A 14281-nucleotide genomic window follows, 5' to 3' on the forward strand; every position below is an offset into this window, starting at 1 on the left:
ATACAGAACCCAGATAGAGACCAAGCCTGGCACACAATGTATAGAGAGCCCAGATAGGGACCAAGCCTGGCACACAGTATATACACAGCCCAGATAGAGACCAAGCCTGGCACATAGCATATACAGAGCCTAGATAGAGACCAAGCCTGACACACAGTATATACAGAGCTCATATACAGACCAAGCCTGGCACACAGTGCATACAGAGCCCATATAGAGAACAAACCTGGCACACAGTGCATACAGAATCCAGATAGAGACCAGGCCTGGCACACGGTGTATACAGAGCCCAGATACAGACCAAACCTGGCACACAGTGCATAGAGACCAGGCCTGGCACACGGTGTATACAGAGCCCAGATAGAGATCAAGCCTGGCACATGGTGTATACAGAGAACACTTAGAGATCAAGCATGCCACACAGTGTATATAGAACCCAGATAGAGACTGTGACAGACCCAACCGGGCAAGGGCCTTTGGAGGGGACTGCAGGGTATCCTCTTGCCTATGGGCCCTGGCTTTTGAGGTGGCTCTATTCTTTGGGAGGTGTGTGCTTGGGGGAACTTTGGAGTGGTTTTGCTTTGGATTTGGGTCCATGTCTCCCCAAAACACACTGACTCTGGGAACCTAGGACCTGGATACAGATTTGGGGCCTCTGTACCCAAACCAGTAATGACTGCTTCCCCCCCCCCCCTCCTCCTAGACTCAGATGAGATGTTAGCATAATTAGCTCAAATCAACCTGATGCTGGTGTCTCCTGCTGTTATGTGTAATCTGTTTATTAAGATGTCTCTCTATGGGACGCTCTCACATATAAACCTGTGCGTGAGCTTGTCTCAGGCCGTTCCTCCGATATTACCCGAGGGGGATATCAGACCATTCTCCTCTAGTATTTTTACTTTTGGCTAGACACCAAACTACCTTATCTAAGGCCCCATGGTGCTTAAAGGGGAGTTCCAGCCTTTTGGTGTTTATTAAAAGTCAGCAGCTACAAAAAGTGTAGCTTCTGACTTTGAAAAACAGGTACTTACCTGCTCCACGGTCCAGCCACGCCTCCCGCCCGGAGCTCCGCTCCTCTCCAGCCAGCGCCTCCGTTCATAGTGTGGGCACCTGGCCGTGACAGCTTTCGGCTTCACGGCTGGGCACTCACTGTGCATGCCCAAGTCGCGCTGCGCTCTATGAATGGACAGGTGATCTCCTAGTCGCTGAGGCGGTCCATGGGCGGAAGGAGGAAGTGGGACAGGAAGTCCCACTCTTACCAAAGCCCCCACTCCCCCCCCCCAAAAAAAATTACATGCCAACTGTGGCATGTAAGGGGGTGAGGAGTGCTTAAAGTGGAAGTTCCACTTTTGGGTGGAACTCCGCTTTAAATATGTTCTGGTTGGAATGGTTACCAGCAAACAATACCATTGCACAGCACATAACTAGCTTTATTGCTGAAAATTCCCCCTATGACGATGTTTTGGTCAAATGGGGGGCATTTAAATGCTCTGTGCGAGGTATATTCATTTCTAACATTAATGCTATTAGGTCCGACGCAAACCAACATGAGGAACAGCTGACTCGGCATGAGCAGGAGTATATATTGCATCTGTCTGATAGTTCTAAACCAGCCTGGATTTCAGCGCAAGATACTTTAACCCATGTAATACATTCTAAGATGGAAAAAAAACAAAAACGTTTCTTCTCTAGGGAGGGGGAAGAGACTGGTTGGCTTCCTGGCTACCATAGTAAATGTTAGGCCTGCTGTTCCAGCTATAGGAGCACTGAACTTGCCCAATGGCAGACTAACTAATTTGCATGTTGCTTTTATAGCTGAACTAGTCCAATACCATACAGATCTATATTCTTCCAAAATGTCCTATACACAGGAAGAAGGGGTCTGTCTCTTATTTTATAATTCCCTATTGTTTTCCGCCTAGGTGTGAATCCCCATTGTTAATTGAGTCACCCCTTTGTTTCTGTTTGCCTGCAAGTATTGTGTCCACTTCACCTCGTTACCAAAACATTGTGGGATGTTGATATTAGCTGTTCATTAGATGTACCGTTTGATGTACTGATATTACTGTTTAAAGTTTGCAATGTTTAGAATAATGTGATGAAGCTCTTACCTGATTTTGTTTGGTATACATTCTGTGTGAGTTTACAATAAAGTCAGTACCAGTTTGCACCTAAGCTAGTGCCATCTAGTACTTGGGTGCAATTCTTAGCTATAATACCTGAGTCCTGATTTCAGAGTAAAGGAAGCTGTATCTTGGCAGAAACCCCTAGGCTGGGTGCCAAGTGGTCTGTCACATTTGGTTGGCAGCGGAGGAATCTGCTTCCTACGGACAGTCCAAACCATCACTGGGGCCCGGTGTCGGATGATTTTGAAGAAGTGTTCGATATCATACCATGTAAGCGGAGTCCCAGTTTTCAATGCAAGAGATGCTCGCCCAGTATGGAGAGCCTGGTTCTGCCCAGGACATGCTGGTATTGAGAGAGATGCAATCTGCCGAGAGCTCTGCATAGAGGATCTCCAAGTGGAGCAAGACGATTATGGAAAGGTCCCCCTATGTCCATGGATTTGTACTGGCTGCAATTGGATTTGTGTATACCATCCCTAGGAGACCATCCTAAGGAGAGCTGGATAGGCTGGTCTAGACGGAAATGTCACTGGACGATGCATATCGGGTGCTATAATTGTATGCTATGCAAGCATGTCGGCTGAAAAACAGCAATCCTATAGGCAGGGCAGCTGATAGAAATCATGGGGCCCCCGTACAGCCTACCTGAAGGGGCCCCTGCAGCTCCACCCCTGGTCACGCCTTCAGCCCCACCCCTGGACCCTCCCCAGCCCCCGCCTTGAAACTGTCTCTGCAGCACATTACGGCATTGGCAGCATGGGTGGCACTGTCTCTGCAGGCAGCACATGCGTTATGGGCCATAATGCATGTGCTACCTGCAGACAGTGGAACCCATGCCACCAATGCCATATTGTGCTGCAGACAGTGCCACCCATGCCACCAATTCCATATTGTGCTGCAGACTGGCATAATGCATGGGTGGCACTGTCTCTGCAGGCAGCACATGCGTTATGGCATTAGCGTCATGGGTGGCACTGTCTGCAGCACATTACGGCATTGGTGATTTGGCAGCATGGGTGGCACTGTCTCTGCAGGCAGCACATGCATTATGGGTAGGCAGAGCCACCCATGCCACAATGTATAGATGCTGCTGCGCTCCCCCCCCCCCCTCAAGCAAGCACATACCAGACCTGACCTGTGCAATTGTTGGCTGGGCCCAAGGAGTAACTTATTCCTGATCTAAACTATTCCAGTAGATGATCATGGGATGCCTCTGCCAATATCCTCTGCCGCCGCTGCTCCCCTTGAGTCGTCTCAATGCAATTTCTTCACGCGGAGAGAGAGGAATCAGAATCACTCCGCGGCACCAGGAGGTGACAGCACTACAGAGGACGCGCTGGCCAGGACTTGAGCCAGCATGGCATGAGGAGCAGGCGCAGATGATATTCTCAGATATTCTTCCGTGATGGTGCGGCTTATGGAATTGGTGCTGGACGATGTTAAGGGACCCTGATCGGTCATTTTTATTTATTTTTTACATTTAACTACTTATCTTTTCAGGTTGCCGGGCCCCCCTGCTGGCCGGGCCTGGTACAACTGGGCCAGTTGTACTGGCCTATCAGTGGCCCTGCCTATAGGAGGCTTTGACTACACTGGCCCAGGATGTGTATCCAAGACGCTTCAAGAGGATCCACATTTTGGTAGTGCAGCGGAGTGGAGATGGGAGGACATCTGAGATTTTAGGGAGTTGGAACTTCCCAGTGAGCTTGGATTAAGAAGTGACTTGAACTTTATAATTACACAAGAGTGGGAGTTAGAACAAGCATATAAAATACTGTTCAACGAAGCTCAACAGTATGCCCCAGCACCCATGGATGTTAACGATTATGAGTCACCCACCGAAGCACTGGCACTGGGTCCAAGTGCTGCCAGCCCATGCCCTAGATTTTTAGCAATCTCAGAGACTGGAGATTAGACTATTCTGCTGAGGAGGAACAAATTAGTGAGCCTCCATCAGAAATGCTGGCATCAGGGCAGAACATCACAGAGCTCTGCCCAGCACCAACAGCAGCTTCAGTCTTTCTGAGAGAAGAGGCAGCCGGCCTTTCTCCCACACCAACAGGGACATGGGATTTCATGCCAGCAGCATCTGTGGAGTTACAACAAACTTCTGCAGCCAAAGCACTGGCCACAAGAGTGTTGCCCAGCTCTGTCCACCCTTGTCTACAAATCCGGCTTAAAGTGGATGTAAACCCACTCTCATCCTTTCTAATCTACTGCCATAGTGCTGATCTATAAGGATATACATGACTCCTGCATGTATCCTTACCTGTCAAATGTTTCCCTTCTGTCTGTTATAAGAACTGAAAAACTGCAGATTCTATGGGTGGGTCTGTTGTCTGGAGCTCGGTGGGTGGAGTCGTGATGTCAGTAGACTCCCTGCCCTCCTCTACACTCCCCTTGTCAACATGTATTTTTTCCTGTGTATTCCGTACACTAAATTATGCTTTAATCATTAAAATCCAGTCAAAATCCAGAAAAGTAACCACATGACTTCAGAAAAGGAGTGGGGGTGAGAATTAAAAAAATAATACCTGTCTCCAGGCTAGTGCATGAGATATGTAAATAACCAGTCACTCACAGCAAGGGGGCAGAAGGGACTAAGGTTTTTCTCTGTAAGTTCCTTTTATTTCACTAAACAAAAAAAGAGGATTGCTCAGAGCTGGTTTAACTCTGTGTGGCAAGACTGGGCACAGATGATAGCATATATTATACTCTACATTGTGACATAAAACAAATAAATAAAACAAATTTGGGTTTACATCCACTTTAAGCTCTGGCAACTGGCCAGAGGGTCCAAGCCCTTTGCCCCACACCCGCAGCAGTTCTGGGGGCCCAGGGTGAGAAGGTGGCGGCTTTCCCAGCAGCAGATCTATAGTGTGGTAGAGGGGGTGGTCGCTCTCCGTCCCCAGCGGCAGTGTAAAGACCCTGGAGAGGAGGAAGCCATCCTCACTCCTCAGCAGAAGATCCAGAGTTAGCGAGAGAAGGTGGTCGTCGTCCTTCCACAGTCCATGTGAGGGGGTGGTCATCCTCCTTCCACAGCGGCAGATCCACAGTCCAGGAGAGAAGGTGGTCATCCTCCTTCCCCAGTGGCAGATCCACAGTCCAGAAGAGGAGGTGGTCGCTCTCCCGTTCCAGCAGCAGTTCAAGGACCCAGGAGAGGAGTAGGCCATCCTCACTCCCCAGTGGAAGATCCACAGTTAGGGAGAGAAAGTGGTTGCCCTTCCTCCCCAACAGCAAATCCACAGTCCGGTAGAGGAGGTAGTTGTCCTTCCTAATCTACAGCAGATCCACAGTCTGGGAGCAGAGTAAGCCATCCTCCCTCCCCAACAGTCAGCCAGAGCGGAGGAAACTGTCTTCTCTCCCCAACAATAATTTGTTCACCTGGGAGACAGAGGAATATCTTCCCAGTAGCTGGATGAGAGGACGATGGATGGAGCAGCCGGCTCATCCTCCCAGTGGCAGTTCAAGGACTCAGGAGAAGAAGTGGTCCTCACTCCCCAGCGGCAGATCCACAATCCATGAGAGGAGGTGGTCGTCCTCCCTCCTCAGTAGCAGATCCAAAGTCTGGGAATGAAGGAAGCAGGCCTCCCTCCCCAACAGTTAGCCAAAATGGATGATGTGGGGTCCCCAGCAGAAACGCTGGCATCAGGGCAGAGTGCTACCAACCTATGTCCAGCACCAGCAACAACTCCGGAGCTCCAGGGAGCTGGGGGCAGGTGGTCCCTCTCTTCAGCGAAAGGCTGATGTAAAGCAGTGGCCAAAAGTTTTGATAATGACACAAATAATAATTTTCACAAAGTCTGCTGCTTAAGGCCCCTTTCACACAATCAGACCGTTCAGGTCCGCCTGTCAGTTTTGCCGGCGGACCTGAACAGCCGCTCCATGCAGTCCTATGGAGCGTCAGATGTCAGCGGAGACATGTCCACTGACATCCGACCTGCCAAAATCAGACGGATGGCGATACGTTCCCATCTGTCAATGGCAGATCGGGTGAGATCTGATGAAAACGGACTGCTGTCCGTTTTCATCAGATCACTCCATAGGAGACAGCGGCGCTGCACAAGCCCCTCCCCGCTCAGTGAGCAGAGAGGGACTTGTCATCCGTCGGCTCAGCGGAGAGATCTCCCGCTGAGCCCGCCTGTGTGGAGGAGGCCTCAGCGTTTTTAGATCTTTTTGTAACTATGGTATACTCAAGTATTATTACAAGCATTTCATATGTGTCAAAGGCTTTTATTGACAATTACATTAAGTTTATGCAGAGTCAATATTTGTAGTGTTGACCCTTCTTTTTCAAGCAATTTGCCCTGGCATGCTGTCAATCAACTTCTGGGCCACGTCCTGACTGATGGCAGCCCATTCTTGCATAATCAGTGCTTGGAGTTTGTTAGAATTTGTGGGATTTTTTCTTAAAGCGGGGGTTCACCCTATAAACAAAAAAAAAAAAAAAAAGAAATGTTCTTCTAGCATAAAATTCGGCATAGTAGCGCGAGCTACAGTATGCCTGTATTGTTTTTTTTATCCCCGTACTCACAGTGCAATCCTACTTTGAAGATTCCGTCTCCCCGCGGGGAATGGGCGTTCCTATCCAGACGGAGGATGATTGACGGCCGGCTCTGGCACGTCACGCTTCTCCGGAAATAGCCGAAATAGGCTTGGCTCTTCACGGCGCTATACGGCGCCTGTGCATAGTCTGTGCGCAGGCGCCGTATAGCGCCGTGAAGAGCCGAGACCTACTCTGGCTGTCTTCGGGAGCGTGACGTGCCAGAGCCGGCCGTCAATCATCCTCCGTCTGGATAGGAACGCCCATTCCCCGCGGGGAGACGGAATCTTCAATGTACAATTGCACTGTGAGTACGGGGATAAAAAAAAATCAAGACAGGCATACTGTAGCTCGCGCTACTATGCCGAATTTTATGCTAAAAAGCTGCTATGGAGGGTGAACCACCGCTTTAATGGGATTAAGGTCTGGGGAGTTTCCTGGCCAAAATGTTGATGTTTTGTTCCCCAGGCCACATAGTTATCACTTTTGCCTTGGTGACAAGGGGCTCCATCATGCTGGAAAAGGCATTGTTCGTCACCAAACTATTCTTGAATGGTTGGGAGGAGTTGCTCTCGGAGGATGTTTTTGTGCCATTCTTTATTCATGGTTTTGTGTTCTCAGGCAAAATTGTTAGTAAGCTCCCCACTCCCTTGGCTGAAAAGCAACCCCACACATGAATGGTCTCAGGATGTACTGTTGGCATGACACAGGACTGATGGTAGAGCTCACCTTTTTTCCTCCTGACAAGGTTTTTTCTGGATTCCCCGAACAATCGGAAAGAAGATTCATCAAAGAAAAATGACTTTACCTCAGTTCTCGGCAGTCCAATCCCTGTACCTTTTGCAGAATATCAGTCTGTCCATGATGTTTTTTCCAGAAATAAGTGGCTTCTTTGCTGCCCTTCCTGACACTACTAGGCCATCCTCCAAAAGTCTGCGCCTCATTGTGTGTGCAGATGCATTCACACCTGCCGACTGCCGCCCAGCTAAAGACCAAGCTTGGCACACAGTGTATACAAAGCCCAGGTAGAGACCAAGCCTGGCACATGGTGTATACAAAGCCCAGGTAGAGACCAAGCCTGGCACACAGTGTATACAAAGCCCTGGCACACAGTATATACAAAGCCCTTGCACAGACCAAGCCTGGCACACAAACACAATGTATACAGAACCCAGATAGGGATCAAGCCTGGCACAGTGTATAAAGAGGGACTCAATATAAAAGACGATACGTGCCAGAGGAGCCCGGGTGCTGGGTCAATTATTCCCCTCCTCCCTCTTTGAACTCCTATGGGCTTTCCTCCAATTTTTACAGTGTATAAAGAGCCCAGATAAAATCCAGGCTTGGCACACAGCGTATACAAAGCCTAGATAGAGACCAAGCCTGGCACACAGTGTATACAGAATCCAGACAGAGAACAAGCCTGGCACACAGTATATACAGAGCCTAGATAGAGACCAAGCCTGGCACACAGTGTATACAGAATCCAGACAGAGAACAAGCCAGGCACACAGTATATACAGAGCCTAGATAGAGACCAAGCCTGGCACACAGTGTATACAGAGCCTAGATAGAGACCAAGCCTGGTACACAGTATATACAGAGCCTAGATAGAGACCAAGCCTGGCACACAGTGTATACAGAACAAAGACCAAGCATGACACACAGTGTATACATATACTTGACATAAGGATTGGTAGTGCCCTTCATCGATGGTATGCAAATTTGTATGCAGATCTTATAAATGGCACACAGACTGGCAGTACCCCCAATAATGCCCCCCATTACAGTGCTTCCTCCCCCTTCCCCTGATGCCCAGTATTGGCAGTGCCCCCAGTGATGCCCAGTAATGGCAGTGCCCCAGTGATGCCAAATATTGGCTGTACCCCCTCCCTCATTGATACTCAGTACTGGCAGTGCCCTCTCAGTGATGCCCAATATTGGCAGTGCCCCCAGTGATGCCCAATATTGGCAGTGCCCCCAGTGATGCCCAATATTGGCAGTGCCCCCAGTGATGTCTAGTATTGGCAGTGCCCCAGTGATGCCCAATATTGGCAGTGCCCCCCTCCCCCGCCGGTACCTGCCCACAGCTGGATCTTGTGCCGCAGCAGTCTCATGGCACAATGCAGAGCACTCACCGTCTCCGGGCACAGAGCCGCGTCTGCCAGCTGATCAGTGCTGCGTCACTGTGCAGAGAAGGGCGGAGCCGGCTGTCAGTTGTGTGCGGGATCCGCCCGGTGTAGCAGTATTGTGTATCCCGGGAAATCTGCACCTCCCGTGCTGTGCCGCCTTCGCATGCGCCGCTTCACATCCTCCTCGCCATCAGTGATGATGACGTATTGGGGGAAGGAGCGGAGCGAGCGGTGCAAACCGATTAACCCCACAAGTGCCGGGGAGGGAGCCGGGCACACTGCACACAATTAGCGCCACAGCCGCTCCATAACTTCACTATGAATTCACATGGAGGAGAAGGAATGTTCCATCCGATCCTCTCCCCCCTCTACCGTATGTGGCGCCACACCCCCCATTGTATGGTCGGATCTCCGATCACTCCACATGAGAGTTGTTGGGGGGGGCGCGGTGTGGAGGTGCGATTGATTCTCTGACCTTCTGATGAGATTGAAGTGTTTTTTTTTTTCTGGGGTGTCAGTGGCTGGGGCTGAGTGTCAGTGGTTAGAGGTAGGTGGGTGTCAGTGGTTTTAATCTGGAAATCTGGAGTGTCAGTGGTTGGGGGTAGGTACGTTTCTATCTGGGGTGTCACACTGGAGTGTTAGAGTTTGGGGGGTAGGCAAGTGTTAGTCTTGGGTATAAGTGGTTGGAAGTAGGTGGGGTGTGGTTAGGTTTCTGTCTGGGGTGTTAGGGGTAGATGGATGTCAGTGGCCGCTGGTGCTTATATTTTTATTTGGGGGGGGGGGGGGGGGCGTAAACAAACTGAAAAAAAAAAACATCAATTGCAGCCACTATGCCCATCAAACGCAGCCACTGTGCCCATAAATTGCCGCCATTGTGCCATCAAACGCAGCTACAGTACCTACCTATTGCTGACACTGTGCCCATCACTTACTGCCAGTGTGCCCATCAATTGCCGCTACTGTGCCCATCAATTTCTGCCAGTGTACCCATCAATTGCTGCCACTGTGCCCATCAATGGCCGCTACTGTGTCCATCAATTTCTGCCAGTGTGCTCATCAATGGCCGCTACTGTGCCCATCAATTGCTGCCAGTATGCTCATCAATTGCCGCTACTGTGCCCATCAATTGCCGCTACTTTGCCCATCAATTGCTGCTAGTATGCGAATATTCATTTGCTTTCCTAACCCAGCTAAGTGAACTGCAAACGTCTAGCATGGCGCTCGCTGTTCACCTTTTTGGATGCCTATTAGAGTCTAAGGCTCTAATCAGGTGCTTCCAAAAAATACCCTCCCGCTGTAATTCAGGCTCCCAGCACCTGAAAAAGGGGTGGCAGCGGCGACTATAGCTAGATTCATGCAATGCATGAATCTAGCTATGGTGATAGACAGGTGGCAGGAGAGAGGGGGCGGCCCTTTATGGACACACCGCCACTGGTAGGCCGGTGTCAGTGGTTAGGGATAGGCAGGTATCAGTGGATGGGGGTAGGAGGGTGTCAGTCGTTATGAGTAAGCGGGCATCAGTGGTTGGGGGTAGGCGGGTGTCAGTGGTTGGGGGTAGGCGGGTGTCAGTGGTTGGGGGTAGGCGGATGTCAGTGGTTGGGGGCAGGTTTATGTTAGTCTAGGATGTCAGTGGTTGGGGGTAGGCGAGTGTCAGTGGTTGAGGGTAGGTGAATGTCAGTCTGGGGTGTCAGTGGTTGGGGGTAGGCAGGTGTCAGTGGTTGGGGGTAGGTTTATGTTAGTCTGGGGTGTCAGTGGTTGGGGGTAGGTTTATGTTAGTCTGGGGTGTCAGTGGTTGGGGGTAGGTTTATGTTAGTCTGGGGTGTCAGTGGTTGGGGGTAGGCGGGTGTCAGTGGTTGGGGGTAGGCGGGTGTCAGTGGTTGGGGGTAGGCGGGTGTCAGTGGTTGGGGGTAGGCGGATGTCAGTGGTTGGGGGTAGGTTTATGTTAGTCTGGGGTGTCAGTGGTTGGGGGTAGGTTTATGTTAGTCTGGGGTGTCAGTGGTTGGGGGTAGGCGGATGTCAGTCTTGGGTGTCAGTGGTTGGGGGTAGGCGGATGTCAGTGGTTGGGGGTAGGCGGGTGTCAGTGGTTGGGGGTAGGCGGGTGTCAGTGGTAGGTGGTAGGCGGATGTCAGTCTTGGGTGTCAGTGGTTGGGGGTAGGCGGGTGTCAGTGGTTGGGGGTAGGCGGGTGTCAGTGGTAGGTGGTAGGCGGATGTCAGTCTTGGGTGTCAGTGGTTGGGGGTAGGCGGGTGTCAGTGGTTGGGGGTAGGCGGGTGTCAGTGTTTGGGGGTAGGCGGATGTCAGTCTCTGGTGTCAGTAGTAGTTGGAGGTTGGTGGATATTTTAACTCCTCAGCGTGATTGGTATAGTTGTATATAGTGTATATTTGATTATCTCAGTATTAGTGGGTATTTCCTTTGATTTTCGGAAGGTGGATCTTCACCGCATTGCACATTTATTGCAGCCTAAGTTTGTCGATGTGATGGGGTGATGTTCTTAATGACACCCACTTACCCCTAACCACTGACAACCGCCTACCCCCAAACACTGACATTTCAGATTGACCTCTGCCTAGGGCCCCCTTCACACTTGTGCGACTTTGTCCTGTGACTTGGGACTGCAAAGTCGCTGACAAGTCGTACCCTATGATTTTCAATGAGTACCATTCATATTTGTGCCAATTAAAAGTAGTCTCTGTCACTTTGATGCGAGTTGAGGTCCGTAGACCTCGAGTTTACACAGGCATCCCCTCCTCAAATCGCGTCCATGGAATCGGGGCAAAATCTTGCGACTTTCAATTCAATTCAATTTGCAGCTTTAAAAAAAGCTCAAAAATGTCATGGTGGGCATGAGGCCATAGACTAACATGGAGAGCCGTTTTTAAGCTGCAAAAAACGCTCAGAAAATTGGCTCCAAAAACGTCCATGGAAATTAAGCCTAACTGTCAATCTCCCTCGGGCTGGGGCTCCATACACTCCTTGTAACAGCAATACCAGTGCTAAAAAAAAAGTATAATTTTTTTTTTAAATATACAGAATATATCGGCCTGAGAGGTTGCCGAAATATCGGTATCGTAGCGGCACCGAAAAATGTATATCGGTCGATCCCTAGTTTACATCCACTTTAATGACTTGGAGAGGATCTGCAAAGAGGAGTGGGACAAAATCCCTCCTGAGATGTGTGCAAACCTGGTGGCCAACTATAAGAAAAGTCTGGCCTCTGTGATGGTTTGGCCACCAAGAACTAAGTCATATTTTGCGAAAAGGGGTAAATACTTATTTAACTAATTAAAATTAAAATCAATTTATACCTTTTTTGAAACGCGTTTTTCTGGATATTATTGTTGTTATTCTGTCTCTCACTGTTAAAATAAACCTACCATTAAAATTATATATATTCACCCGCCTCAACTAGAAACCCCAGATTGACACCACCCCCACAGCACTGACACCCCAGACTGATAGACCCCCACTCTCTTCCGCTGACACCCCAGAAAAATTAAATCTCAGAATGTCAGACAATGAATTGGAATCCCCACCCCCCAAAACTACCAGCTGCAATTAACGCAGATACAATTATACAGTAGGGGGGAGTGGAAGCTGCTAGAGGGGGGAGAGGATCGGATGAAACATCCCTCCTTCTTTGTGTGAAATGTTGCTTTAGATTGCGCTTGCTGGTTACATACTAAAGTTATCCTGCAATTGTGGGGTTAATTGTGTGTGGCATGCTCGGTTTCTCCCCAGCAGCTGTGGGGTTAATTGATGTGTGTGCCCGACAGTTGTGGTATTAATTGGTTTGTGCTGCAAAGAAAGTACATACAGAATTTACTGCTACACTGGCATTTGCCCCACTCCCCTTCCCACTGTGCCACTCAACCCTTGCTGGCATCATTTATAGACTTTAATGTGGAGCCTCCCTCCCCATTGTGCCACTCAACCTCCCTGGCATCATTCAGGGTGGAGCCTCTTTCCCCATTGTGACATTCAGCTCTTCCCTCCCTTGCATCATTCAGGGTGGAGCCACCCATTCCAATGTGCCACTCGCCCCTCCTTGGCATTCAGGCTGGAGCCTCACTCTTCACTGTACTACTCGCCCCTCCTTGATATCACTCAGGGTGAGCCTCCCTCCCCACTCTGCAACCAATTCTTCTTAATTGAGCCACCCTCCCATCTCCACTGTGAAATCCACCCCTCCCCACTGTGCTACTCACCCCTTCCTGGCATCATTCAGAGTGGAGCTTCCCTCCCCACTTTGTCACTCATCCCTCCCCACTGTAGAACCTACACCTCCCCCCACTGTGCTTCTCACCCCTTCCTATCATCATCCAGGGTGCAACCTCCCTCCCCTCTGTGCCACTCACCCATTCCTGGTATAACTCAGGGTGGAACCTCCTTCCCCACTGTGCCATTCACCTCTCCCTGGCATCATTCAGGGTGAAGCCTCCCTCCTCAGTGTTTCACTCACCTCTCTCTAGGGCCAATTAGTATGCAGCCTCCCTCCCCGGTGTCCCAGTCACCCCTCCCTGGAATAATTTAGGGTAGATCCTTCCCCACCATTGACTCCAAGTTTATGATCTACAAGAATACCCAGATCCTTCTCCATCATTGACTCCGAGTCTATGGTCTACCAGAACACCCAGATTCCTCCACTTCATTGATTTCAAGTCTATGGTCTACCAGAAACCCCAGATTCTTCCCCATCATTGATTTCAAGTCTATGGTCTACCAGAAACCCCAGATTCTTCCCCATCATTGATTTCAAGTCTATGGTCTACCAGAAACCCCAGATTCTTCCCCATCATTGATTTCAAGTCTATGGTCTACCAGAAACCCCAGATTCTTCCCCATCATTGATTTCAAGTCTATGGTCTACCAGAAACCCCAGATTCTTCCCCATCATTGATTTCAAGTCTATGGTCTACCAGAACACCCAGATTCTTCCCCATCATTGATTTCAAGTCTTTGGTCCGTGGAATAAAGTGTGCAGTCCAGGAGCACTATCCCTAGGGCAGAGTACACAAATCAGGACAGCTGTCCCTGGGGCCCAGTAACCCATAAAGGAGCTCTGTTCTTGGGCCAATTACATTGTGCAGGAGCGCTGACCCTGGGGCCAAGTACACTGTGCAGGAGTGCTGTCCCTGGGGCTGAGTCCACTGTGTGGGAGCGCTGTCCCTGGGGCCGAATACATTGTGCAGAAGCACTGTCCCTGAGGCCAAGTACACTGTGCAGGAGCAATATCCCTAGGGCCAAGTGCACATTTCAGGAGTACACTGTTTAGAAACACTGTCTTTAGGGCCGAGTACACTATGCTGGAGTGCTGTCCCTGGGCCCAAATACACTATGCAGGAGCGCTGTCCCTGGGGCCAAGTACACAGTGCAGGAGTGCTGTCCCTGGAGCCGAGTACACAATTCAGGAGCAAGATCCTTGGGTTTGAGTATGCTGGGCAGGAGCGCTGTCCTTGGGGCTGAGTACACTGTGCAGGAGTT

The 14281-nt window shown here is 50.0% G+C and overlaps 1 protein-coding gene across 2 annotated transcripts in view; it reads right to left on the reverse strand.

The window, feature by feature from the left end:
* NDRG4 (NDRG family member 4) overlaps positions 1–8982 on the reverse strand; it is a 48467-nt gene extending 39485 nt beyond the window's left edge. The window contains exon 1 of one of the 2 annotated variants that reach the window (XM_040329272.1): positions 8750–8982. In XM_040329272.1, the coding sequence (XP_040185206.1) occupies positions 8750–8786 (37 nt within the window). In that variant the 5' untranslated portion in view covers positions 8787–8982. The remainder of the gene's footprint in view (positions 1–8749) is intronic. The other variant, XM_040329275.1, reaches the window with a different exon arrangement.
* Positions 8983–14281: the final 5299 nt, after the last annotated feature.

This window comes from Rana temporaria, chromosome 11 (assembly GCF_905171775.1).
Source record: "Rana temporaria chromosome 11, aRanTem1.1, whole genome shotgun sequence".
Classification (NCBI taxonomy): domain Eukaryota; kingdom Metazoa; phylum Chordata; class Amphibia; order Anura; family Ranidae; genus Rana; species Rana temporaria.